General features: G+C 41.7%; 1 protein-coding gene across 1 annotated transcript in view; it reads left to right on the forward strand.

Moving 5' to 3' along the window:
- Positions 1-874: 874 nt before the first annotated feature.
- Positions 875-25590, forward strand: part of BAZ1A (bromodomain adjacent to zinc finger domain 1A) — a 61535-nt gene continuing 36819 nt past the window's right edge. Inside the window, exons 1-4 of the mRNA XM_084263582.1 lie at positions 875-1004; positions 8308-8586; positions 19089-19232; positions 24895-24996. Coding sequence (XP_084119708.1) covers positions 892-1004; positions 8308-8586; positions 19089-19232; positions 24895-24996 — 638 coding nt within the window. The 5' untranslated portion in view covers positions 875-891. The remainder of the gene's footprint in view (positions 1005-8307; positions 8587-19088; positions 19233-24894; positions 24997-25590) is intronic.

Here is a 25590-nt window from a genome sequence, read left to right on the forward strand (position 1 = left end):
CTCTTCCTGATTGAGGGCTTGAAGAAGTAGATCAAAAACTTCCCAGGAGCCGGGGGTTGGGGGGGGGCAGAGGACAGGGGAGAAACGCGGCGCGGGGGACCGCGCTTCACGCCAGCCGAGCAGCGAGGGCAGCCTGCGGCCGCACCAGGTGGGCAGGAAGGGCGGGAGACCCCCGGAGCTTCCCCCCCGCTGCGGCAGGCCGGAGGGCCGGCAGCCCCCGGCTCTGCGGCCGCGCTGTCCCAGGGCGGCGGAGCCCAGCGGCGGCCGGGCCGGGGTGAAGCGCGGGGCTGGTAGGGGAGAAGCCCCATTAGGGAGCGTACCGGCAGGAAGGGAAGGAGGGAGATAGTGGTCGGCGCTGCCCCTCCTGGGTGTTCGCTTTGCGGGGAGGAGGGGGCGGCGGGCGGGGAGTGGAAGTGGAAGTTGGTGTCCGGCCCGGCTGTGCGTGGGTCAGAGGCGGGGGAAGGGGGTGACCCCGGGGCAGGGGAGCCGGAGGAGACAAAGCGCGGCGGCGGCGGCTGCCGGGGTATCCCCGAGCCGAGCACGTTGCGCGGCTGGGGCGGGGGGCGCCGCCTCCGCCCGCCGCTCGGCGTCACGGCCCCATTGTGAGGCAGAGGGAGGCGGAGGCGGGAGGAAGGTTCCGCCGCTCGTTCCGCGCGCAGTTCCAGGCAGGCAGCGGCGTGTCAGGCACACAAAAGGCCGCCGTGCCGCCGCCGCCGCCTTCTCCCGCTCCTCCGGCTCCCCCGGGGGGAGGGACACGCCGGACTCGCTCCCTCCTCCCCGGGCCGGAGGGCGCCGCTGCCCGCACTCGCTCAGTCCCTCTGTGCTTTTTATTTTCTTTTCCTTCCCCCTCGAAGCGAGTCCTGGGGCAGGAAGAGAGCGCGGAGCGGGGCGATGCCGCTGCTGCACCGAAAGCCCTTCGTGAGGGAGAAGCCCCCCGCCGACCTTCGGCCGGACGAGCGCGTTTTCTACTGCAGGGTCACTAACGAGATCTTCAGGGACTACGAGTAAGAGACAACCCCCGTGTTTCGCTGTTTGTCTCCATGTCCGTCCTGCTGCCCCCTTCGTCCCTTGGCGGCGGCAGGCAAGGAGCGGTTTAATCCCCCGAACGGCTGACACCTGGGCGGGCGGGGAAGGGAGGGGATTCCCCGGCAGCGCCGCGGGGTGCCCTGCCGGGGCGAAGTGGGGGGGGTGGGGGGTGTGAGGGGGGGCGCGGCTGGCGCCGGGCCCATGCCCTCCCGAGGGGCGTGGGGGGGGAGAGGGCGGATCTCTCGCCCGGGGCAGGGGGAATCCCTGCCCCTCCTCGGCAAGGGGTATCCCGCGGCCCCCTCCCCTCGCGGGGAAGGAGGGGAGCCGGCGCTTGCCTCACCGCCCCCGCACCGCTCCTTCCGCGGTGTCGCCCTCGCTCCTGTCCCCCCTGCCCCCGCCGGGGAAGTGAAAGTTGCGCCTGTGGGAGGCGGCGGGCGGTAAAGAGCGTCTGCCGGGCCCGCTCTTTCCCCTTCCCCTACACCCCCGCCAGCAGCCGCGTGTCGGCGGCGGACGGCGCTAGGCCGCCCCGCGGAAGGGGCCGCTCCGGGCCCGCTTTCAGCCGGGGCAACGGGGCCGGCCGCCCCGCGTGTGCCGGCACCCTATTGTTGTGATAACGGCCGGGCGCGGGGCGCCGTGCGGAGCCCGGTGGGCTCGGCCCGTCTGGGCTTCCCCGTCCGGCTCCCGCCGCCGTTAACCCCTTGTTGTCGGCCCTCTCCGGGCCGGGGTGTCAGAGCCGCCGCGCCGCCCTGGGCCGCGCTCGCCCCGCCTCCGCGGGGAGCCGCCGGCTGACCCGGTTGGAAATGGCTGGCTGGCCCTGCCGCCCGGCCGCGGGGGGAGCGCGGCCCGAGAGCGGGGGTCGCTGCACCTGTCCGGCGGGGCTCGCAAGCCGGAGCCCTCCCTTCCCGGCCGGGCACCGCCGGAGGTCAGACCCGGCCTGAGACCGAGCGGGGCACACCTGTCCCCTCAGGATCCCCTCAGGATCTCTCTTTGCCTCCTTTCCTCCTTTTTTTTTTTTTTCTTAATTCCTTTTTTTCCCCCCTAAATCCTCCCCGTGCCTAGGGAGACCAATGGAAATGGTGAAATTGTCGTTAACCGCCGCAAGCGCGCTGCACGGGTAGTCCCGAACTTGCTGCCGCTGACTTTATCACTTGTAAGAACAATGGCCAGAAAGTAATTAGCCAGACGTTTTCAAGAGCTGATAAATGTGTCTTCTCACCTCCCAGTCTGATCCAGCACCACCCCCGCCCACAAAAAGGCCCCTGCATCCAAATAATCTTTTTTTTTTTTCTTTTTTGTAAAGACGTGCAGACTAATGAGATTAAATCTGAAATACTTCTCATTTGCAGCATGTGAAATTAGAGCACACCTAAATCTTTTTCGTGTTTAGACTTGTTTTTCTTACTCAAATACACTTCACCTAATAAAATTTTAAAGAAGCTGGATTAGGTAACTTTGGAGGGTAATGCCTTTGCTGTTTCCAGCACGATATACTCGGGGTGGGGAGGTGTGTTTGTGGAGTGGAGGGTTGAATATAATGTTGGAAGTTTTGTAGTGGAGTGTTTTCGTTGCTGGGCGTATAGCAAGCAAGAGCTGACAACATCCTGTTTCTGTAGGAATTAAGCTCCCCCCCCCAATCAGCTTCCAATTTTGGAAGCTGCTTTTTGGGTTAGAGTTACCACTATCACATAATTAGGTGATTCTTGTGTATTTGTCAACCTGGCGCTGAAATACGCTTCAGGTACGTGTAGTTTTGCTAAAATTTCAGCATGAGAAGTATCCTTTTAAAGCATCTTCTGCTCTCAGAGGGTTTGGTGATTATTTTAAGTACCCTGACGGGCTTATTTACACAGCAAGGATGTTGTCACTAAGAGAAAGTATGAAAGACCAAATTCCATATTTAACCAAAGTTCACAAATTAAGGGATAAATTTAGAGTTGTGTTCACACAGGCGATCCCTAGAAATGTCAGTAGGTGGTTAGCTCAGAGGTCAGGACTTAGAACCCGGTATTTGGGAAAACTCTGCTATGCTTGTGTCTCGTGGATGGGGGCGGTGGGGAGTGATTGTGTGTGGTGTTTTGGTTTTGTTAGTGGGTTGGGTTTTTTAATTCTGTCTTTTTTTGTTAGTTTGGGAAAAGGTGTTGCTTTGGATTGAAAAAAAATTATTTTTACTTAGCAAGCTTTCCTGGCACAGATGAATACATATGATTTGACAATAGTTGTTCGTGGCAGAATCTGCTGGAGGACCTAGGGTCATCTTTCAGTGGAAAAAGCATCAGCAAGTTTTAAAGATGTTGATCCTTGTCTCTGCTGGTTGCAAAGTGATGCTTCAAATGGCTGATGTCTTCTGAAAAACAGCATTTCCAATTTCTTTGCCTTAGCAAGGGCAATTGGATTAATAGGGAGGGCCCACTTTTAAAAAAACACAACTGTATTAGCTGTTTCATGAAAGAAAACCATTATCTAAGTCAGGCTTCTCTGAATCGAATTTTGCATTAACAACTTGAATTTTGTTGAGGGGAGAATTTAAAAATTATAGTCTGACTAGATCAAGGGCGCTGTCCAGATATGTATGGTAACACAAATTCACTCCTTTCTGCAACTAAGTGACTACTTCTAATTACTACAAACTGTTAAATCTTAAATGAATTGCTTTTTTTTTTTTTGGGGGGGGGGGGTAGGGGATTGTTTATTTGATTTTAATTTTATTATAGATCATAAACTTAGTGTTGAAAAGCTTCTTTCATGCCCGTGGCAGCTCTAGTAGAGATGGGTACAAATCATACATTTGAATTGTGCTTCTCTATGTAAGAAATGACTATGTGAGGGGAATTTGGCAAGACTGGTGTTTTGTAAAGTGGCTTTCCCATGAAGAAAGTGTTTCCTTTTCAATCTGAGATACCATTGCATACTTTTGTAACCATTTCATAGGAGTTGCAGTGAGGTGGCAGTGCTCAACTGTATGTATCAGTAGCAGGAGTGGAGGGGAGCTGATGTTCTTGATGCTTGGTTGTGGTCCTGCTTGGTGGGACAGACCAACAAAAGAGTCTCTGGAGCCACAGCAGTAGTTTGCAAAGCAGGTACAGGAATGCAGAAGATGCATGAGAAACATATTAAACCAGTGGGATGTTGCCACCAGTCTCTGACACCTTGCCTGTGAAGGTTGATAGCTGATACAGATGTGTGATGAAAGCCACTGCTAAAGTATGGGAAGGCTTATTGGTGGAATCAGTCTGAAAAAGAAAATGGTGAGTAGCATAGAAACAGTAGTAGGAATGTTCCTGATGCTAAAGCATGGGGGGTGGGGGTGGGGGGGGAAAGAGCAGTTTTGCATCTTTAAAAATGACTGAAACTTTTTTTTTTATAGATTCACTGGTGGAATTCTTGGTTATAGTCAAAAAGAGATCAGTTTGTTTAAAAGGCTTTTTACAGTGTCCTCAGTTAAATTAGGTGGTTTTTTTCTGTTTTGTTGCAGGGAAACTCAAACTTGAAATGTATTCCTTAATGCAAACTAACCTGTAAATCTTAAGGACTAAATGTCTCTTTCTCAGTTTATTTTGCTTGTTTTGTGCATTATTTTGTAATATTATTGACTGCTTCTGGAGACAGGCAAAAAGATAGCTTTTGTGATGCAGAGTGGCAGATTTAGTCTTCTGTGAAGACCCTGATTCCACAGCCTATCTAGATTACATATTAGAGGCTCATGGGCTTTGGGATTAAAAGTGTTATTACAAATTAGCCATTCCATTGATACGTTTTTCATGCTTTTTCCCTTCTCAAAAGTATAACTTCTTTAACATTACTTTCTTGCATTTGACATTCTGCAATATGTAATTGTTCTGTTAAAAAAAAACAACAAACCAACCCAACGAACAACACCCCCAACTTTTTTCTAGTATATGCTAAGAAGATGAATGAAAATAAATGGCTTGAAACAAACAGGTTCTTGAAATACAGTAGTTCTTACAGTTAGGGGGAATGCTTGGTTGGTTCAAGCATAAGGAATTTGTCATTCCTAGATTGAGTTTTTATATCTGTTTCAAGTGCAGTCAGCACAGAAACTGCAAATAAATTATTTCCAGCTTCAGCTAACAAACTGCTTCCTGAAAAATACTAAGTGGTGGCAGTGTCAAACTACTGCTCAGTGATTTTTCTGGTAATTTTGATCTTTAGCTTACCTTGTGTGCAAAGTTAGCAAAATGTAAATGGGAAAGGACACCCAGCTGAGATGTTGGCATTAATTACTAATACAAGGCAAGTCAGTTTTTAGTCTCTGCTCCTCGAGTAGTTGAGCTTGATGTGGACTTTTTAGTCCCCTTTGAGTTCTCGCAGGCAGATGGGACCATACACAAGTGAGCTTTGTGTACGTGTTTTGTATGAACTTCCTTCTCCACGTTGTCAAGCGTTACAGAGATCTTGAAGCAGTGAGGAAGCCCCAAAGACCATAATACCTTAGATAAAGATACAGATAAGGTTGCCAGTGTGACATAGCAGTAGATATGCTTGTTGTTGTGAAATTAAGTTGAATGTAGAATACAGTCAAGTGCATTATTACCCCTTAAGAGAAAGGGTATTGCTGCTGCTACTGTTCTCTCAGTTAGGTAGCTGTTGTTATCTGCTCTTTCTAAATCTTTGTGTGACAGGCAGTGGCAAGAGAAAGGGACAGAAAAGTGCTGCAAATAAGATCCACTTCTATACTATTGGGATTTTCTTTTTTCTCCCTCTCTCAAAGCAAGTTAAGGTGAGATCGTTAAAACACGGCAATAAAACTGTGTTAACAGACTAAGCCACAGATGGTTTTGATGTGCTACGTGTAATGACTAGGTAAAGACAAATAATGCTTTCAAAACTGAATGTAATTTTTTTTCAAAATTTTTTTTTCTTCCCTGTAAGTTCACAGGGGAAAAAAATCCACCCAAAACAAAAGAGGAAATGAGCAACAATGAAACTAGATACACAAAATACTCATGTATGCAAATGGAAAAATGTTTTCCTCAAATATATTTCAGTTAAAGTAATCTTAGAATTTTTCACTTGTAATAATCATGGATTAAAAATGTATAGGGGGCATTTATTGGATTTTTTTTTTTAGTTTTGGTGGGTTTTTTGGTGGTTTTTTTTTTCATCTAAGTTCAATGCTGTTGCTTTAAATAGCATGACTGTCCGGTGTCCCCTCACAAAGAATAACAGCAGCTCTTAAAGGGACACTGTCAGCGTCAACCTTGGTCTCTCCCTCTCTGCTCTTATTTTTCTTTTTGTTTCTTCTCCTTTTACTTTAATAATTTAAAAAAATTAAATTATATTCTGGGACATGTTTTGTTAACTCAGGGTGTGTTTTTTTTTTCTTTACTAACTAAAGATAATTGCGAAGAACCTCTTTGGTAAGTGAGACACAAACATAGATAGACACACAGCTGCATGAAGATGAGTAAATGTTTCTTTATCCATTGAAGTCAGTAAGACTACTGAAAATTATTGTGAATCTAATACAGAAGTATTCTCTTGGGAAGAGACCTGAAGTAATCATGTCTTATGTATTCCATTAGCTTAAGAAAGATATTTTTATCTAACCTGTGGTTTGAAGTGTTTAACTATTTTATTCTGTGAAGATACTGATTCACCATGGTTAAAAGCAAAAAAAAAAAGAGTGTATTGTCCTATGCATGAAGAATGACTGACAGCCATCCTTTCTTCATATATTGAAGAATATTTTTTTCTTGTTCTCTCTTCTTTGTTCTTCTCCTTTTCTTGTTTAGAGGAAGCAAACCCAAATTTCTCCTTACTACTTAGAAATATTAGACCTGCATACTGTCAAATGTATGGAATACACACAAACAATAAAAAAATCTGAGTAGTGTTCAGATAATATATCTTTTCCTCTTCTGTCCTTTTCCCCTTCTTCTAGCTGAATGTTCTTCCTACAGCATCTTTCACTCAGAGGAATCCTGTGCTCATACAGAAAGGATTATCTGAGCCAGGACCCTCCATTGTCCTCAATCTGGAGTTCCCATTTTCATTTATAAAATGTTGTGGTTCATCTGCCCGTCTGCAGCGGACGCTGTCGGCTGCATCCGTCAGAACTGGCGCACGTTTGCCGCCTTGGATTGGCAGCGGGCTTGCAAGGAGAAACACAAAGTGTGAACTGTCCGGTTTTCTAACCCCGTTACTGCAAATGATTTGAACAGCTCCATCCTTTTAAAAATGAGAACACTGCACAGTGTGTTTTTGAAGGAATGAAACTTCAGTATAGGTTTCTTGTGCAACGTGCGGTGTTCTGAAAGTACCGTCTGCCTTGAAATAACTGTGTTGAACATAGTTCAACATAGGCAAAACAAAGCTCAGTTTGTCTTGTATTGCACACTTACCAATGCTGGACTATTAAGGAAAGCAAATTAAAAAAATCATTGTCTGAAATGGGGTGTATTGAAAGATTTCTCTGCTGACTGATCACTGGTCCAGTCTATGGTATGTTTTAACATGGTTTTGTGAATAGCTAAGTCATCTGCTTAATCTAGAAAGTGTTTTTACAGACTGCTGTTTTTCTGATGCCTGTCAAGTATTGGCAGATACTGACTAATGAAAGCTCTTCTTGATTCCAATATAATAACCAGTAAGCAAGCAATAAAACAATGTAATTTTAGCGTTCATTGGAAATACAGGGAAGGAGAATCAGTATTTGCTAATGGAACAAGGGAGGAGAAGAATCTGTAGGAAAAAAATAGTTTAATGCTTTTTCTAAGAGCAATGCAAACAGTGAAGGAATAAAAACTATTTAGAGAACTACTTGACATTATTTTTTTACCTCTCCCATTTTTTCATTTGTGAGCTAGGGCACTCAAAATCTGAAACTTACTCAAGTTTCAACATGTTTCTGTGATCTTAAGGATATCTCATGTTTGTATGGTTTTAGACCCTCCTCTTGCAAATATTTGTGGAAATGTGGGGGATGTGAAGAGGATTGAACACCTATTAAATGCAGTGTGACTATTCTTATGCATAAGGCTTCTTAAACATGGATGTTTGTTTACAGATTGCTAGGTCTTGATGCTTTCATGCAGTCTGTAGTGAGAGGTGATTTTGGTTTTACAATAGTGACTTCCCATGCCACGGCTAAAAAGTGGTAAATAACCCTTGATTTATCTACAACCTGTACAGGAGTAGAGCTGCCTTTGCATTTCAGGCTTTTAAAATAAATTTGCTGCTGTATTAATTATGAGCAAATTGAAAATGTTTGAACTCAACCACTTTGTTTTTCCCCCCCCCCCTCCCTGCCTTTCTTTTCAGTGATTTTTTTGAACGTACAATTCTGTGCAACAGCCTTGTGTGGAGCTGTGCTGTCACAGGTAAACCAGGACTCACATATCAGGAAGCACTGGAATCGGAGAAGAAAGCCAGGCATAATCTCCAAAGTTTTCCAGAGGCACTCATCATTCCAGTTCTCTACTTGGCCACCCTTACCCATCGCTCCCGACTTCACGAGATCTGTGATGAAATCTTTGCTTATGTCAAGGATCGGTATTTCACTGGTGAAACAGTGGAAGTAGTTAGAAATAATGGTGCAAGGTAAGTATATTTAAAAATACATGTTTTTGTTTGGTGTGAGCACTTTTAGTGTGGGCTATATTTAAACCAAATTTCAGGGTAATAGACTCCATCAAACACAACCAAACTGAGGTGTGATTCTTAAGCTAGCGATCCTGTTACTGCTCCTCCCTGCTTTAATTAAGAGTAGGATTGTATTACTGGGCTTGGTTTCCCTTTCCTTAGTTTATAAGGAGCTGTGGAGGCAGGACAGCTCCTTCCAGTCTTGACATGGCAGGTTTTTTGGTCCAAGTGTTGGATTTGCAAAGAAATGTCAGTCCCCTGGTGTGAGTAAGGTGGGTTGTTTGTAGAATGAGATCTAATTCAGAGCTTTTCCTAGTTTCTCATTAAAAATCATGTGAAAGTTTTGATGAATCATCTGGAATGTAATTCATCACATGGTATTTCTGTACCCAGAATACCACAACTATTGCAAAGCTTAAAGAAACAATAAAAGCTGGATTTTTGCATTGCAGATAGAGGTGAAATTTGTGACTGTTCAGGGAGAAGAATCAGGAATTAATTGTAAAATGTTTGTAATGGGTCATTACCTGGGATTTGGTGTGATGGATTCCTCCCACCCCAGAGTTTGTGTTAGACTTACATATATGTATCTCAGTGTTTATACTGATGTATATATTATTTTTATTGTTATCTTAGACTGATTAAAAACTTGGCAGAACTTTGAGCTTCAGATGCTTTTTATTTTGTATATAATTGGTACATCACCTATAGTATAAGTACATTGCTTTACAATGCATAGCTGGCTTGAGTCTTTCTTTACAGCAGCTTCTAGGAGAGGACTAGAAAAGGTCTATGGCTTGTCTCAATGAGTTTTCAGTTTCACCTGAGTTTTGGAATGGGAAAGACATAAATATCGACAGCTTGGAAGTACCTGCAGAATGTGTGCTAAAGCTGTTGTGGGTTTAGCTGTTGCTGGGTTTTTTGTTGGTGGTGGTTTGTGGGGTTGTTTTATTTTGCTTTGTTCAGGAGGAAGGTGCCAGCTTGCACTGCAGAGTAGATGTGGCACAACATACCAGCTTCTGTAGGTAGCCTGAGTTCTTGGTACATAATCTGATGTATGTTAGGTAATAGGAGTGAGCTGGTTCAAAACAGTCATTGGAAAAGGTAGTTATTGTATATCAAATTTGTTAGTGGCTGATCCAGAGCTTATTTAAAGCAAATTCAGTACTACACTAGGAAGAAAGATCTGTTGTTCTGCTGTAGGATGCAAGTTGTAAGGAGATCTGTATGAGCACATGCATCATGTGTAACAGAGGAGCTTTCCGTCTTTTCCCTGCTGTGTTCATTTCAGCCAGCGAAGTCCCAGTCTGCAAAGCCAGGACAAGAATGACTTTAATACAATTGCTGCTTTCTGTGCAGAAAACCTATGTCCAGAGTTTTGTTTCTATCTTCCTCATTTTGATACTGGTCTAATGACTTGACCCAAGTTACCACTATTATTACAGTTACTTTGCTTAGAAAATAAGGGGCTTTTTCCCCTCTTTATTTTTTAATTTGAAACCTGAATATTATGAACTGTGTGGTTCAGCTGTTGATTTTCATTTGCTCAATTAAATGTGTTTGTTTTCAATCTTTGAAGATACTGTCAGTTTCCAAACCAACAGCAAAAAGAACGCTAACTTTAGAAGAGAAAACTTTTTCCCCCCCAAGAAGAACCTTCTTGTCTTTCCATTACTTTTAGAAAAAATACCTTTTCAAAGTTGGTGTTTGACCTATGTAGCTACATTTTTGTGACCTTTTTCTAGCAAAAATGGCCACAGCCCATCTAGAGTGTTAGAGCACCCTATGAGACTGACAGAATTTGGTGATGTTGCACTGGATTTATGTATGGAGCTCTTTGCACATGTAATGTCAGCTGGATCGTTCATCATCTGAGCTCTGCGCATCATTTAACGTGAAGCCTGTAACGCAATGGATGTATAACCAGGGCTGCTCAAGCAATGTAAACACTGATGCTTTATAGCTCCTGACTTTGCACATGTAATACTCTTGTAGGATAGATTGCCTTGATGCAGGTCTCTAGGTATTTAAGAAAGTAAATGGGAGGAAGGTCAAACACTGGAATGGTTAGTGTTTGACTCAATGTAAATGTGTTCATTTTGAGCATATGAAGTAGTTTGTAGTACTGTTAGCAATGGACAGGTGATCTAGAAAGAGTAAGAGGACAAGTGCTTTGTGCAGACGCTCAGCAAAAGGTTTTTTTGCCACTGGTGTTTTCTGTATTCAATCCATGTGTTCTGGTTGTTCCAGAATCTGCTGTCCTATTGCTTCTTCTGGTCTTATGTTGTGCTGCTCAGTTTGAATTTGGATGCTTCTGCCTTGTTGCTGAGGTCTGGTGAGGTCTTGGAGGGTTTGGGAGATACAGTCTTCCTGTTGTTTTGCTGTATCTGGTGTCTTAACAGCCCTTACCAACCAGAAAGGAAGCCCCCCAGTCCTATGATGTGGCTTGTTCAGGAGTATCTGAAAACGATGCGTGTGATTTGGTAATGTAGTGGAAGCAACAAGGACATAATTCTGCTTGTTCTTCAGCTCTTTCAGATGACAGATTGATTAAAAACGGTCAGCCTCCTTTGTATGTGTCCAGCTTTTCTGGCCAAACTGGGAATGACTTTTTTTCGAAGTGGCAGCCATGCTATGCTTTAAAACCTGAGGTGCTTGGATTCCCAGTTAAAGAACTGTAAGGCATTGTGTAACAATGTTTTCCTCATACTGCATTCATAAAAGACACAATTATTATTTGAAGTATCAGTCAGAAACATCATAGAATATAGACAGAAAACTTAATCTCAAGTTTAAGTTTGTCAGAGTTGTCAAGGAATTGAAAACAGCTGACACTACTGCTATTTAGAATGTCAAATTGCTGTTTATGGGCGGTAATTTATTGAAAAAGGCATAGAAATTATTTGAGATTTTGTTGAGGATGGAAATAGAGGAATATTTCATGCTAATTGTGGTCAGCTAAGCTAATGTTTTAGCTCACACTTTATTGAAGCAGAGAAAAAATGCTGACCACATCACTGGAATTGCTTCCTGTATTGAGATTGTGGAGATGAAAACTTAAGACTGGTATCATAATCATTGTCAGTAACCCGTCCAGTTGTTGCTTAGTACTGTGTTCTATTATTGGTACTTGAAATTTGTGAAATTGACTTTCAGCATCTTTGCTACTGAGGTCAGTTACCTGAAAGCTGAAAGGCCTACCTGAAACAGCCCCGGTGAATGCTTCAGACCAAATAAAACCTACAGCTCTGTAACTCACAGTTGTTATTTGTCAGAGGAAAGATTAGACTTAAAGCATGTGTAAACAATCAGTTGTGATTTATCATCAGTGCTCTGAGACCGAATGCTATCACAAGAAATAATGGCTGTCTTTAATAGTGTATACAAGTCAGCAGTGCGATAATTAGTTAATTAATCTGTAAGATTAGAGTCTGACTTGAGCAGTGAAGAGATCTGAGGTTTTAGGTTGGACAATTCTACTATTCTCTTCAGCTTTCCCTCCCCCAGCAGTAAAAATAGCTGATGTGACTTTGCCTTCCCTTTGCCATGGAGCATTTGGGGCAACTACTTGTTCAACAAGTAATGTGGTACTTAATTAAAAAGTCTACCTGCAGACTAAAATAGTTTGCTTAAAGGTACTGTATAAGAAGGAAGAAAATGTACAAGATGTGACATAAAACCGGAGTATTTTTTTCATTGAATTTGACCACTAGATGACACCACTGCAAAAGAATACTTGCCTAATGTCTGTGAGCAGGCAACACCAGGATGCTTTAAGAGAAGGAAGTGTTTTTAAAATGAACCTATTTGCAGAAGTAGTAGAATAAGTTCTCTAGTAAGAAGAGTAGTGCATCTGATTGTGCATTAGGTATAAGTTAGCATCCTTTCTCTGCTCTGAATGATCTGATGTTGACTATTGCCGAGCTGTAGGAAACAGATAATCATGGAGCAATCTTGTCCGTAAGTGAAACTTCTTTTTTTAACTCATCAATTGTTTGGCTGCTGTCCCAGTGCTTTAGGACTGTTCATAGTGGATTAACCACTGCATTAGGCCAATTAAAAGATTTGCATGCTGTTTTCATCTCTGTAAGTCTTAACTGGGGCACAAGTGGCATGTTGCTAGCCATGACTGTGCCTGGCTGATAGGCAGCTGGAATGGTGGAACTTAGTCCTTCTGAGAGATAAGATTACAGCTAATTTTCCAGCACCTTAATTCAAACTGGCAACAAGGTGTTACCTGTTTGCTTTTTTAAGAAATATAACTGTATACATATATGCATATATGTGTCTTCTGAGAAGTAGCATATGTTGGTATAAGACCAGTAAGTAGTTAAGGCAAAGTATCTTCCATGGTTAAACTTTAATGAGTTACAGTGAATTTATTATTTTCTAGTCCACCAACAAATACTCCTGTTTGACATGTGGGCTTTAAAGCCATCTGGATGCAGAGGCACTGGAGCTAATGTCTACAGGATCAGAGTGTGTTTTTGTAGTGATAAGGTTTAAGCATAAGTTCCTGCATACATAGAAAGTTTCTTTATTTCAAGAGGTGAATTTGAATTCCAGTAGCAAAGTCAGTGTGGTGCTTGTGAAACAGCATAGCTGACAGTACTGAAGAGCAGCTAACCTATACATAGAGCAAGTACAGTTTGCATTCTTCCAGCATTGCTGTTTAAGGATCAGTCAGCTCCTGGCCTGTAAAAATCATGTGTAAGGAATTCATGTTCCACTGCCCTTGGGTCCTTTGGGATATAAATAAATATATTTGTTACTCAACAAATGCAAATACATGTTTAACTAATGGAGGCTATCAGATGATGATACCTGGGGTAGAACCTGCAACTCTTTTCTTATAGATTGTTGAACAGCTGTTACAACTACAGTCTCTGTTAGTTCTTATTTCTGTGCATACTCTCTACTTCTAGAACTCTAAATTTAAAGCTGAGGGGTTTGATTTATGATTTTTGTGGTGACGTGGGTGTTTTTTATAATAAGTACAACGCTGTGAACAGAATTCTGGCTGGGCAATGAAAACAATTCATGGACTGGTGGTGCTGTTGGCTACTGCTGTCCTAATTCTGCAGGAGACAGCTGATGCAGGATTCACTTGTCCTAATCACAAACATGCTGCTTACCAGCTTCTTTGAAGCATGCATCCTTACCTATAACTTGACAAATGAAGATGCTGAAACTGGAAAACAGCAGCTCTTACTGTATTCAGGAAGCCACTATGTGCAAAAAACTTGCCTCCTTGTTGTGTGCTGTTGTTCTGTGTGTGCATTAAACTGTACCAGTTAGCTTAGTAAAAGATGTCACTTATTCCCTCAGATCTTGTCTTGCTTTTGTCTCTCTAATTACTTTCAAGTGTATGAGAACTGCTCGGACAAGCATACGAGTTAACTGCACTTATCTGACAAAAGTGACAAAACAGGAGGAGGCTATAGCTTTTTGGTAATTCTTTGGTATTTTGTGTTTTTGTATTTTCTCTGTAGCTTCTTGCATTACTTGTGGGGTTTTCTGTATTCAGCTAACTTTGCATACTATTAGGAAAGGTGTACTTTTACTTTTGGCATTTGAAAGACTTGGCTTTCATTTGAGTGTCTGATTTAAAAAGTTGATTTCCTTTTGCTTCAGACTCGCAGATCATTGTTCTCTTGATGTTAAAAGTTGGCCTGAAAGTATTGCAATAATCCCCCACTGCCCCGTTTGAAACAGCCTTCTGCATACAAGGGATGGTTTTTGTCTGCTTATTGTAAAGCGTTTGGAGACATGTTTATAACTCACCCAAGCCTTCAGGGGATGTTGTTTTCTGACTTGAAGACATAGTGGAGTGCCAGACTATGTTTTCTATCACTGTAGCTAGCACTGGCCAGACCAAGCGCTGTTGTGCAGATCATTCAGCTTAGGGGTGGTGAGAAGTGGTCTCTCACAGCTTCTAACTCCAACCTTGGTTGGATGTAAAGGGCTACTTGGCTTTTGGGAAGAGCTTCTCATCATAAATGAAAGTGATGATAATTGCAGGGTTAAGGTTTCTGCTTGATATCCTGCAATGGCTCTTTGTGGCCCATTACATAGTAGAGTACAGCATCTGTTGCTCCTTTTCATATTGTGGTGCTCTACTGCTTCAGCAGAGGTAGATGGGGATACCTGCTTGACCTGTAACTTGTTTATGTGCCTTACAGTTGCTAAGCAGAGTGAGAGACAAATGTGGCAAGTCAGTTGTACTTACCCTTTGCTCTGTGTTTTCCTGAATAACTCTCACCTTGGACTACTGGTGTGTGTGAACCATGTACCTGTCTTGCTCAGCTACCTTGTTAGGTGTGTGGGTTCCCTGTGAGGCAGTGTTCATTTGCCTAGGTGCGATTTTTTTCAGTTAGGAAGGATGAACTACTGAAATTACTGAGCTACTCAAGAAATTAGTGTCTCAGGGCCTCTTAAATGAGAGGGGTCTTACAGCTTTTGCCTGTTGCATGTGCTTTAGCTCTCATCAGATTCCTTAGTGAGCAAATTGAAGTACCTGATAGTAACTTACCCAGCTCTTCAGATTGGGTTAATGTTGTTTTGGGGTTTTTTTTGGCTAGATAATTCAATTTAATAGCAGTCAATAGATGACACTGGGGGCCAGAGCTAAAAAATCCAAGCACTGCACCAAGTATGTGGCTGGAAGGAGGAAAGGCAAGGGAAGACTTTTCACCTTTTGGTAGTGTTGAACTGTTAAGCCATCTCTGCATGTCATGGAGCAGCAGCCTGAGGCTGCAGGCACAGTTTACTTTTGTACACACCTTCAGTCTGCTGCTGCCTTACTGCTCTTCTGAGAGTGACACGGATAAGTCCTGACTTAGTTTTCTGCTCTTGAAAGCATAGCCTGGAATCATTCTTCAAGGGAGAGAGTGAAAGAATTGGGTTTCCAGAGAAACTCTGTCTTGTGCCACAGTCTTTAGTCAGCCTCCCTTGCAGTTAGGTTCTGGAGTCAGTATTGCGCTTTCACCTGTGCAGCTGACCAGCCTTACCCAAAATTCATGGAATTCCCTGAAAGATCTCAGTTGTTTTTCATTTAAGAGAGAATGATACATGCCCTGGTATTAAAAAAAAAAAAATTAATAAAATTGGTGGTACCTCCCCTGTCTTTGTGTTTAAAGCTTTTGAGCTCCTGTGGTGTTTTTTTCTTTCTTCATAAAAAACCTTAATCATATAGGCTGAGCACTTCTTGGAACCTTTTCCATGACTGGAGAGGACCTTAAAGAGCTTGGCTTCTGAGCTTAGGAAACAAAAAAAGCTGTGAGTGTAAAGACCATCCTTGGGACAGGCTGGAGGACCTGTACCCTGTTGTTGATAGCCTGTAGTGCAGAAGAGGTACACAAAAATTCAAGTATGGGGTAATCCTTTTGCAGGATTTCACTTTTCTAGCTTTTTGCTGTCAGTGTCTGAGCCGCAGTTGATAGGACTGTGTATAGAAGTTCATGATGGCTCTACTTCCAATTAATCTGATACTTTTGGGGTTCATTTAGTGACCCTGTAAGTTTTTTCACAATATTTATTACTATTTGAAGAAAGTGCCTCCTGACTGAGTGGGATATTGGAGTACATATTGATTTACTTTAATGCCGCTGTCTTTTTAGATTGAGGTGCCTCAAGCTCTTATGTTATGGGAAGTAGTGAGTGAGTGTGGTTTGACATTGTCATAAGCTCTCTAAAGAACTTGAAGTACCATTTTTATAAAGTGCTGCAAGTAGTATGCTTGGTTTGTCTTGCTTCAGCTTTCAGCTCTGCTGGTTTGTGTGCTGTACGATATAAAAGTAATAGTTGTGATATAAAAGTAGTATTAAGTGAGCTCAGGGAATGATTAGGTTGTTGAGAAGAGCAGACCTTTACTTACACTACAAGCAGTGTTTTTGCCTCTTAGCTCAGGGAATTGGCTGCTACAAGACATGACTTGACTGTAGTAAGGCTAAAAAACAAAGTCTTCATTTGTAGATTATTATTTCTTTAATGCCAGAAGGCATGGTTGCATCACTTTATTTAATCCCTGGTCTATCAGTAAGTATTAAATTTCATTGGATTATGCTTTTATTGAGCCAGGTAATGTGTGTTTCACTTGATTCCTTCCCCAAAGATTTCTGGTAATTATTTGAATGAAAGCATAGAGGATGGAGAATCAGTTGCTTTCTGTGATAGCTTATTTCATTAGTCATTCTCACTGTTTAATAATAAAGGGGGGAGGGGGAAGGCAGCTGTATTGGGGATTTGGTGATTTACTGAATCAAGTGTAGAGAATATATAATTTTCATTCTTGCAGAAGATGTGATACCCTGTAAATTACAGGGCTGTCCATTGGATAAGCAGGTAAATTAAGTGTTAGTAAAATACTCGGTGACTAGACGTTTATTTATTTATTTATTTTGTCCAGGGGTATTGATTCCTGTGCGTGTATGTTTTAGTCCCTTTGTCCTTTCATGGCATTGGGAAGCGTAGGTTGGGATTTAGCTTTCATGTGGCTGTTTGCTCTGATTGCAGATTTGGTGTATGTGTGCTCCCTCTGGTGGTCTTCAAACCGCAAACGAGTTGGGGAAAAGCAGCCTGAAGCATTGGCGGTTTTGGTTATTTGCCATTTGAAATTAATTTAAAAGTGTTTTTTAAAATCGAGTTGAACTCCCTAGGAAATACACTTTATAACCTGAAACAGAAACTATTCTACCTTTTTTCAGAAGGTGATCTCTGCTTAAAAGACTAGCACAGTTCAGCCATGCAGTCAGCTCCATATTTTGTAATAGGAAGGGGAGGCTGTGGAGGTCAGAATGTGGGAAAACCAAGATACTGTAATGATAGACTTTCCTCTTCAGGCTCAGATGGGGTTTAATGCTTGGCCAGACCTCTTTAGCCTCACTGGACACGGACTTACTTTGTCAACAGCCACTAGGCTCTGTCTCCACTACATACTTGGGTCCTCTTGGCTCTTTACATGGAGTCTCCTTAGATTTGCAGAGTTAATTACCTTGGGCTCCACGCACCAGGAAAATGTGTTTTCCGGCCCTTAACCAGGCAGCTTAGGAAATGGGGCTGGCTGCATCGGAGTGGCAGCGTGCCTGCGGTCGCGAGTCCAGCCGACTCAGGCTGCCTCTGCATGTGGATAATTAACCATCAGTCATACTGTTTGTCTTTAACAACATGTAAAGATGTTAATAGTCTGGGGTTTTTCTTTTTTTTTTTTTTTTAATAACATGTCCTGTTGGAGCATCCTGGAGAGCTCTGCCTGTTGGAGAGAGGCAGGGGGAGGACAGCCATAGGTGCTAGCTGTGTTACTGGTCCTAACTAAATTCACAAGTGAATACCACATAGGACATTTTAATGTTTTCAACTTTTCTCCCTCTGCCTCCTATGTCTTTTTTCTCCCCCCACCCCTGTGTGCAGATTTTGGATAGCACTGTCTCTTTTCAGAAAGAAGTGCTTAAAAGTATTTTGACATTATTTTTGCCAGTATTCAGTTCAGATAGAAGAACACTTAGAATTTGTCTGTCATAGATTTGTTGGGTGTTTTTTGTTTGAGCATGATGTCACACTAATTCAAACCCTGTGCTTCCTGTATTCGCCATTTTATTCATTTCAAGTGACAGTGTTTGGTGCCCAGGGAATTATTATGTGCTCTTTGAGCTTTGAGTGGTACTATGTGACAGATTCCATTGACTGCAATAGTTAATTTTCATGAAGCAGACGAGGCTTTAGGAGATAAAACTAAAAAAAAAATAATATATTAACCATGGAATTCTAGAAAAGGGCAAAAGTTGGTGGTTAAGAATCAGCTATAATACAGTTACCCAGCATGAAGTGTTGATTAATTATACTTTTAATATGTAGTTAATTCTGTCTTTTGTAACTAGCATTCAGGATGGCAAAGGGATAGACTTGTTTTGTCAATTGTGTGCATGCCAGATGGAGCCTTAATATGTGTCAGCAGATAAATGGGCCATTATTAAGATTAGATGCATAATAATCATTTCAGCCTTGTTTATTTAGGTCATCAACAGTAGAAGATGATCTCTTATAAGTAAAAATACTTTGGGATCTTTTGCTTTTCTTAAACTGCTATCAAAATAAATGCAAGAGGTTTGCTGTCTAGTTTGGGTAACACATTAAATCAACTTTTCACTTACTTAAATGAGAACTGAAAAACAATTCACAACCACAAGTAATTCTACCAGATTCTACTAGTGACTTGATTTTTTTTTGACCAGTGAAGCTGATAGTTGTATAAGCAGATGAATTTGTTCATTTATTAGATATAACTTATGAAATTAATATTTTTACCTAGTATTCCAGTGCAAGGCTCTTGGGTATTTACTTATTTACTCGACAATACAACATTCTGTTATACATGTACTGTTAAAACAACATCTACTACAACTTTAGACTCCTCGGCACTGGTGAAACACTTTGAGGTGATTAATGTCTGTGTGTTATTTCAGGTTGCAGTGTAAGATTTTGGAAGTCATAGCTCCAGCCCATCACAATGGAATGTCGAACGGCCACACCAGCAGCGCTGACGGAGACACAATTGTCATCAGCGACAGTGATGACTCAGAAACGCACAACAGCTCTGCACAAAATGGGTAAACGATACTTTTACAGTATCATTTGGGCTGGGAGGAAACGAGACTGCAGCAGATGGGGTAGGGTCTGACCGAAACAAATCATTTGATCTGTATGAGTTATAAGTGTTCAGCCAGCTGAAGGTGACGAGCTGAATGCTCACAGGTGCCAGTTATGCTATGTGTAATCCACCAGGGAAACAAAGGTGTGTTATGAGAAATGGAGTACCTGCAGAATAATAATGGTTAATCTACTTGGGATGACAGTGTTTCTGTTGGGACGTGGTGGAAAAGCCATGTATGCCTATCAGTAGTCCTCTCTGTGCTGCTATAGCTTGGAGAATGCAGTCATGTTCTGCGTTTCTACACTCTGGCACTACTTAGCGTGATGTATTATTTCCAACATGGGGCTCAGAGTTGAGGTTGCCTTACAATAAGAGGACACGCTCTTACTAGAACTCAGAAGAGTCTTTCTAGAGACAGAATGGGTTTGTCCAAAACATTAAAATGTCCAAAGCTTTCCTCCTTGTGTGTGTCCATGTAAAAGTATACCATTGTATTGGATGGATTTGATTATGACTTTAGGTGTAGTGCAACAGTGTGTGTCCTGTCTTAAGGAACTGCTTATAGGCTGGACTAGCTTAATAACACTGCATAGGAGAACTTCTTGGCTGTAGTTGTGGTGTTTAATTTGGAATGTCCCTTTACTGACCAGTAATGGAGCTTTATATGTGCAGCTAACCCTAGCAGTGTAATGAAAACAAAGATTTCTGCGCTTTGTAAGCACAATGTTGATGAAAGACAAGGGTGTTCAGAGTGGGCCCCAGTCTTGTATCTAGCAAGGCACAGTCTTTACATGACCTGTCATTGATTTTGAGATGTCACGTGAATGTCCTGACATACCTTGAAGAGTTAGGGTAGAGCACCTCACTTGGCTAAGAAAATAGGGTAGGATAAAGAATTATTTTAACTCTCTGCTGTGTCTTAAAGGTAGTGCCCAGGTTGTTCATGAAGAGGTCCTGTATCTTTGAGAAAATAAATGTGTTTTCTGTGCTCCACAAGGCATATGGCATTTGAAAGGAGGTTATTCTTGGAATAATGCAGGCGTGCACTGAGCTGACTGTGGGATTGATCCCTTTATATTGCTGTCACTTTCATGCATGCAGAGCTGGTAGTAAGACTGACTCTTACACTCCCAGTCAGCCTGTGGTTCTCCTCAGCTGATTACTTATTTTGGCAACACAGAAAAGGGAGGGAAAATCATCTCTTAAAAGAGAAATCTTGTGAGAATATACAAACTTTTGAAACACTGTTCTGTGGCATATCCCTAACTAACACTTCTGCTACAAGCTTAAATTGCACACCTGTTATGACTTTAAAATGCTTACTGGAAGTTTTAAGTGAGTCTTTTTCTAACAAATCCGAGAATGTAAAAGCACTCCAGTTAGTTTCTGGGCATATGCAAACTTGGGAATTACTATTTGCTGTATCAGTAAAACCTGTCTGGAAGTAGAGTAGTGGTGTCAGGTTTTGCATGTAGGTATCTAATACTTGTTATACCCTCACTCATACAACGAGAAATCTCACTGAGCCAAATGAGGTTATTTTGCAACCCTGATCCTTCAGGGACTGTATTCTGCTGTTTGTGGGGAGACTTGGGTGTGAAGTGTCTGGATGTTGCTTGCCAGTGTCAAGTTGTTCTGCCTCTGCCTGCACACACATACCCAGGTTGAGAGAGCCAGTTCATGCAAAGCTGCAGTGCCGTTAAACAATGGTACAGCAGATGCTCGGTGTGTTTGTGAGAGAGGGGGAGGGGAGCACAGCACAGATTGATGGGCCATCTGCAAATATTTTTCCTAAAGAATCTGTAAGGCTAGAGAATCTTAACTGAAAATAGATGTCATTAGAGATCCCAACCTTTCTCTGACCCTGCTTCTGTCTGCATGGGGCAGAAATAGCCCTGCATTCTGTACAAGTGGTCCTGTTGACCTTTTTTTTTTTTTATTGTGTTGTGCAGTAAAAGCTGAGGTTGTACAGGGAGAAAGAGGCCAGGACGCTATCACTCCTGCACTCCCTTGGGAAAACAAGGCTGCCTTGTGAGGCTGGGGCTGCAAAGCAAAAGGTAGCAAGCTTCTTAGGTCTTAAAGTGTTGATGCTATGCCCTGGGACCCTCTGGCATTGTAGGATAGTGGTCATCATAGAATAGCAGCAATCATACCTTAAACTACTGGACTTAGGGGTAAGGTTGAATTCCTGTCTTTGCTTTAGCATTCAGCAGCAAACTGGAGATTGAGGGGCTCGCACCATCAAATATGAGAGATACTAGATGCAACTATATTCATGGCATTCTTCCTGCTAGGCCTATGGGTAGTGTGAATCATTGACCACATCACAAATACTAGAAGAAAAAATTCTTTTTGGATTGCTGGCTGGTTTGTGGCAGTAAATTTGGGTGTTACTTCTCTTCAAATTGAATAATCATCTTTAATTTCGGATGCAAGCAGAGGTAGCAGCATTTTTTGGAACTAATACCAGTGGAACCTTACCATCCAGACTCTTTACCACTTTCAACCTAGTTACCACCTTCAACTTAGTTTTCTGCCTCTACTTGGAAAAGAAATTAGGAACAGGCCTTCAAAAAGTGCAGTCATAGCTTGTCACTAAAACTATACAATGTCTTCTGAAGTACAGATCTTTGCTCATCTTTAATTCTTTTTCCTTTCTCCCTCAACCCTTCATCTCTTGAATCTGGTAATAATGGTGATAGGTCTCAGTCCACTGTTGCATTGTAAGGAAACACAGAAGTGCTGGATCGAAGGTGGCTTAAAATCTTCATCAAAAGTTTCAGAGTCAGAATTTTATTGCATATTGCTGTTGTCTTGTCCATCGACCCTTATAAGCAGGATGCTGGTTTTGGTCTTCAGGTTAATCTATTTCCATGTTGAAGTTTTAGTCAAGTCTGGAAAACATCTGCAGTTCCAAATCCACAGCTGTAATTGCTTGGTATAAAGTATCTTGGCAACAGCAATGGTGTGCAGAGGCTGGCTTTCTATCAGGATCAATATGCTGACAGATGACATCTGTGTAAGGCTTGCATTGGAGCATGAGGACACCAGAAATGGTTGTGTTATTACCAAGAATTCTTCAAGGGAGCTTTTCCCATTCCTGAACTTAGAGACAGCAAGAAATGCCACTGCCCCTTTTTGGAAAAGGAGGGCAGCAATCATTTGTGTTCATCAGTGTTCCCGATCCTTTAACCCTCACCATTTTTTTGTGCAATTTTTCTAGTTCTGTTAATACTGCAAGGTATAGGTACCTCCAGCAAGACTCAGACCAGATACCTTGTCCAGGATGTGACTATGTTAACTCAGAAGGACAAGGTCTCAGGAGTTTCTTGGTAAAGCTACCTTAAAACCACACTGCCTGAATATAATACAGCAGGGCTGTAAGCAGAAATTTATATCCAGGTCATGTGGTCACTGTGCCAAAGTAATTGAAAGGCTGATGAGATTATTATCTGTCAGTGGTTCAGAGGAACCTCATTCAAAAAATGCAAGACAGTGCCAGGTGCTAGGCAGGTTTATTTGAGTGGGATAGAAACTGGTACAATATGGGTGTGTCAGTTCCAGTTTTCACCTACTAAGTTACAAGGTGTTCTGTTACTCTTTCCTCTGGATCTGGTGGTCTGCCAGAGCTGTCCTGTGGGCCCCTCTGCTGTGAAATTGGTCTGAATCTTTGATAAATCTTGTGTGTTACATAATGCTTTATAAAGTAAAAGATAACAAAACCCCAAAATATGATGTTTTTGTTAAAGCTACTAGATAATCTATGTAACTCTTAAAGCTTTCTATGTGTAGTTTCTTCCTTTTTGTGCACCAAGCAAAATTCAGTTTGACTTTATGGTGGAGGATTTCAGGAATATGTTAATTTCTTAAAATAATAATTGGAAACTCAGTAACTAAGCAGAAAAAACTGTGTTTGGAAATTAGGTTGAGACTATTATATATGATCCACTGAAGGTGAGACAAGATATACTGAAAATAAAAAGTAAAGATTAGCAATACAAGAGTTAACCACTTGACTATTTTTGGGCCCTGCTTTCAGTTACAGATAGTATCAGAGCTGTGAGGCTATTAAAAATTCATAAATAAATATACTTTTGGTACAGCATTGGCACCCTGTCTTTTATTTTGTGTCTGAACGTTACCTGTTTGAGTCTTCCTCCACCTTGTTAGACTCAAGTACTGGGAACACAGGGTTGTATGGAGAGGGAACTAGCTTGCATTGGATATAATCCAGAAATTCCTAGTGACAGCCTCTGTTACTTAAGCTTTCCTGGCTGGACACTGAAGATCATCATGGAAGACCAAGTCATGCTCTGACCAAAGTACGAAGCTTCTTCTAACAGAATTACAGACAGAAATGTTAAAATCTTGCCACTGGGTATCCTGAATTGCTTTGTTTATACAGTTTATCTCTGTTTTGCTAATATGACTAGCTGGGTGGGTTTTTTTATTATTTTTCTTCAGTTGGCATTGATCTGAGTGACTCAACTTGAGATTTTAACTTGGATAGCAGCATGCAGGGCAGACAGTGTAGTAGACGTGTTGCTGTTTCCAAGCCTGAATCTTTTTTTGTACCCTCATTTATTTTAACTGTTATTCATTTAATCATTGTAAATTATTTTTCTCCAGAAGTTTGCAAATTATTCTCATCTAAAGTGACACTAACTGTGGATAAGTACTGTTCCTTTTATGCTTCATGTGAATGAATTACTGTATGTATTGTTAGGCATCTGAATGTTGCATTTCTTTGGACTTCTGTTTCACAGAGTTAGTGCAGACAAATAAGAATTGGAGCAAATTTCATATTCAGCAGTTTGGCACAGTACAGTTCACCACATCTTGTGTGTGCCCTTTGTAGGGGTAAAGAATGGCAAGTGGTATATTGATTTCTTTTGTTTTGTCACAGACACTATCTTCAAGTAAATGCTGGAAGGACTACCAATGATGATATGCATAGCTATAAATCTCCTAGTTAATCCACACAACTTTTTCACCTTCCCTTACTGATGAAATAGCAGTTGAATTCTTCTTGATAGAGCAAAAGGACTTTTTTGTTACAAATTACCACACTAGAAAAAGTTATTGCTGTTTAATAGCAAAATACATTATATAAAGAAAATCTTAGTAGTTCAACTCTATCCATAAATACAAACACTACATATTGACTATGACAAAACTCCTCTCTTTGTTTTGTAAAGGAGGGAATTTGGGTAGTTCAAGACCTGTGTGGTTATCCTCCTAGGAAGAGGTCTAAGAAAACAGTTAATGAGAGTATTAAGGAGGCAATTTCCTTAGGGATAGGGATGTATCATTACTTATGCCCCTCTTTGTTCATCCTTCCCTTCTCATTGCCCATCTCCTCAATAAGAAAACCAACATCTCTGATCCCTTTTCCTATCCCTTACAGAAACTGGCTTTGATGCAGATCTAAACCTAGTGTCAGAAAAGCTGGCAGAAGTGAAAAGGTCCTCTTTGGTACCAATAGAAGTTAAACCCTGTATTAAGTATGGCTGGGTATTTTGAAGAGGTTCATTGTCTATGTATATAAATATATTAGATGTGTAAAATATAAGACTGAAGTTTTATGATCGTGTTTAATGTTTTAATATTTTTTTTAGGGAGAAGAAAGCCATAATTGATCCTTCTTTGTTCAAATACAAAGTCCAACCTATTAAAAAAGACCTATATGAAACTGTTATTGTTAAAGCATCTCAACTAAGGTAAAAATTAGTATATCGGAGTTAAAATTGTACTTTATTATCAGTTGTGTAATTCACTATAAGTTTTTTTGATATAAAATGATATTTTGAAATATTATGTTAGAACTGTGAATTAGAGGCACTTGGAGCAAAATGCTGCATTTCACAGGCCTTCTGTAGCAAGGGCTCCAAGCTTTACTAGTATTAACACAGGTGCAAACTCCTTAAGAGTCTCTGTGCTTTTGTTGGCACACAGATGAGAGCTACTGTTTCTTCTGATACCTGTGCCTGCTGTTCTGACTGATGGAGTAGGCAAAAAGAAGTTTGAGAACCCAGTTCTCTAATATTGATGAGCTATTGGCACTGTGAAGTCTTTTTGTGTGGTGGTAGTATTACTGGTTTGAAATGCTGGAGCACCCAGTCTGCTTTAAAATAGAAAACTGCGAAGAGATTTTTCTTAAATAACATGATTTTGTCTTGAATTTAGTTAAAACAATTTTTTAATAGGTTATATATCAAAACTTGAAGTCACTGAAAGCTTTTTTCTAAAGTAGCCAATTTATAAAGTCATTTAGTTCCAGTATGAACCGAGGTTATATTTTCATTAACTACTCC

This window comes from Gallinula chloropus (assembly GCF_964237585.1).
Source record: "Gallinula chloropus genome assembly, chromosome: 4".
Taxonomy (NCBI): Eukaryota; Metazoa; Chordata; class Aves; order Gruiformes; family Rallidae; genus Gallinula; species Gallinula chloropus.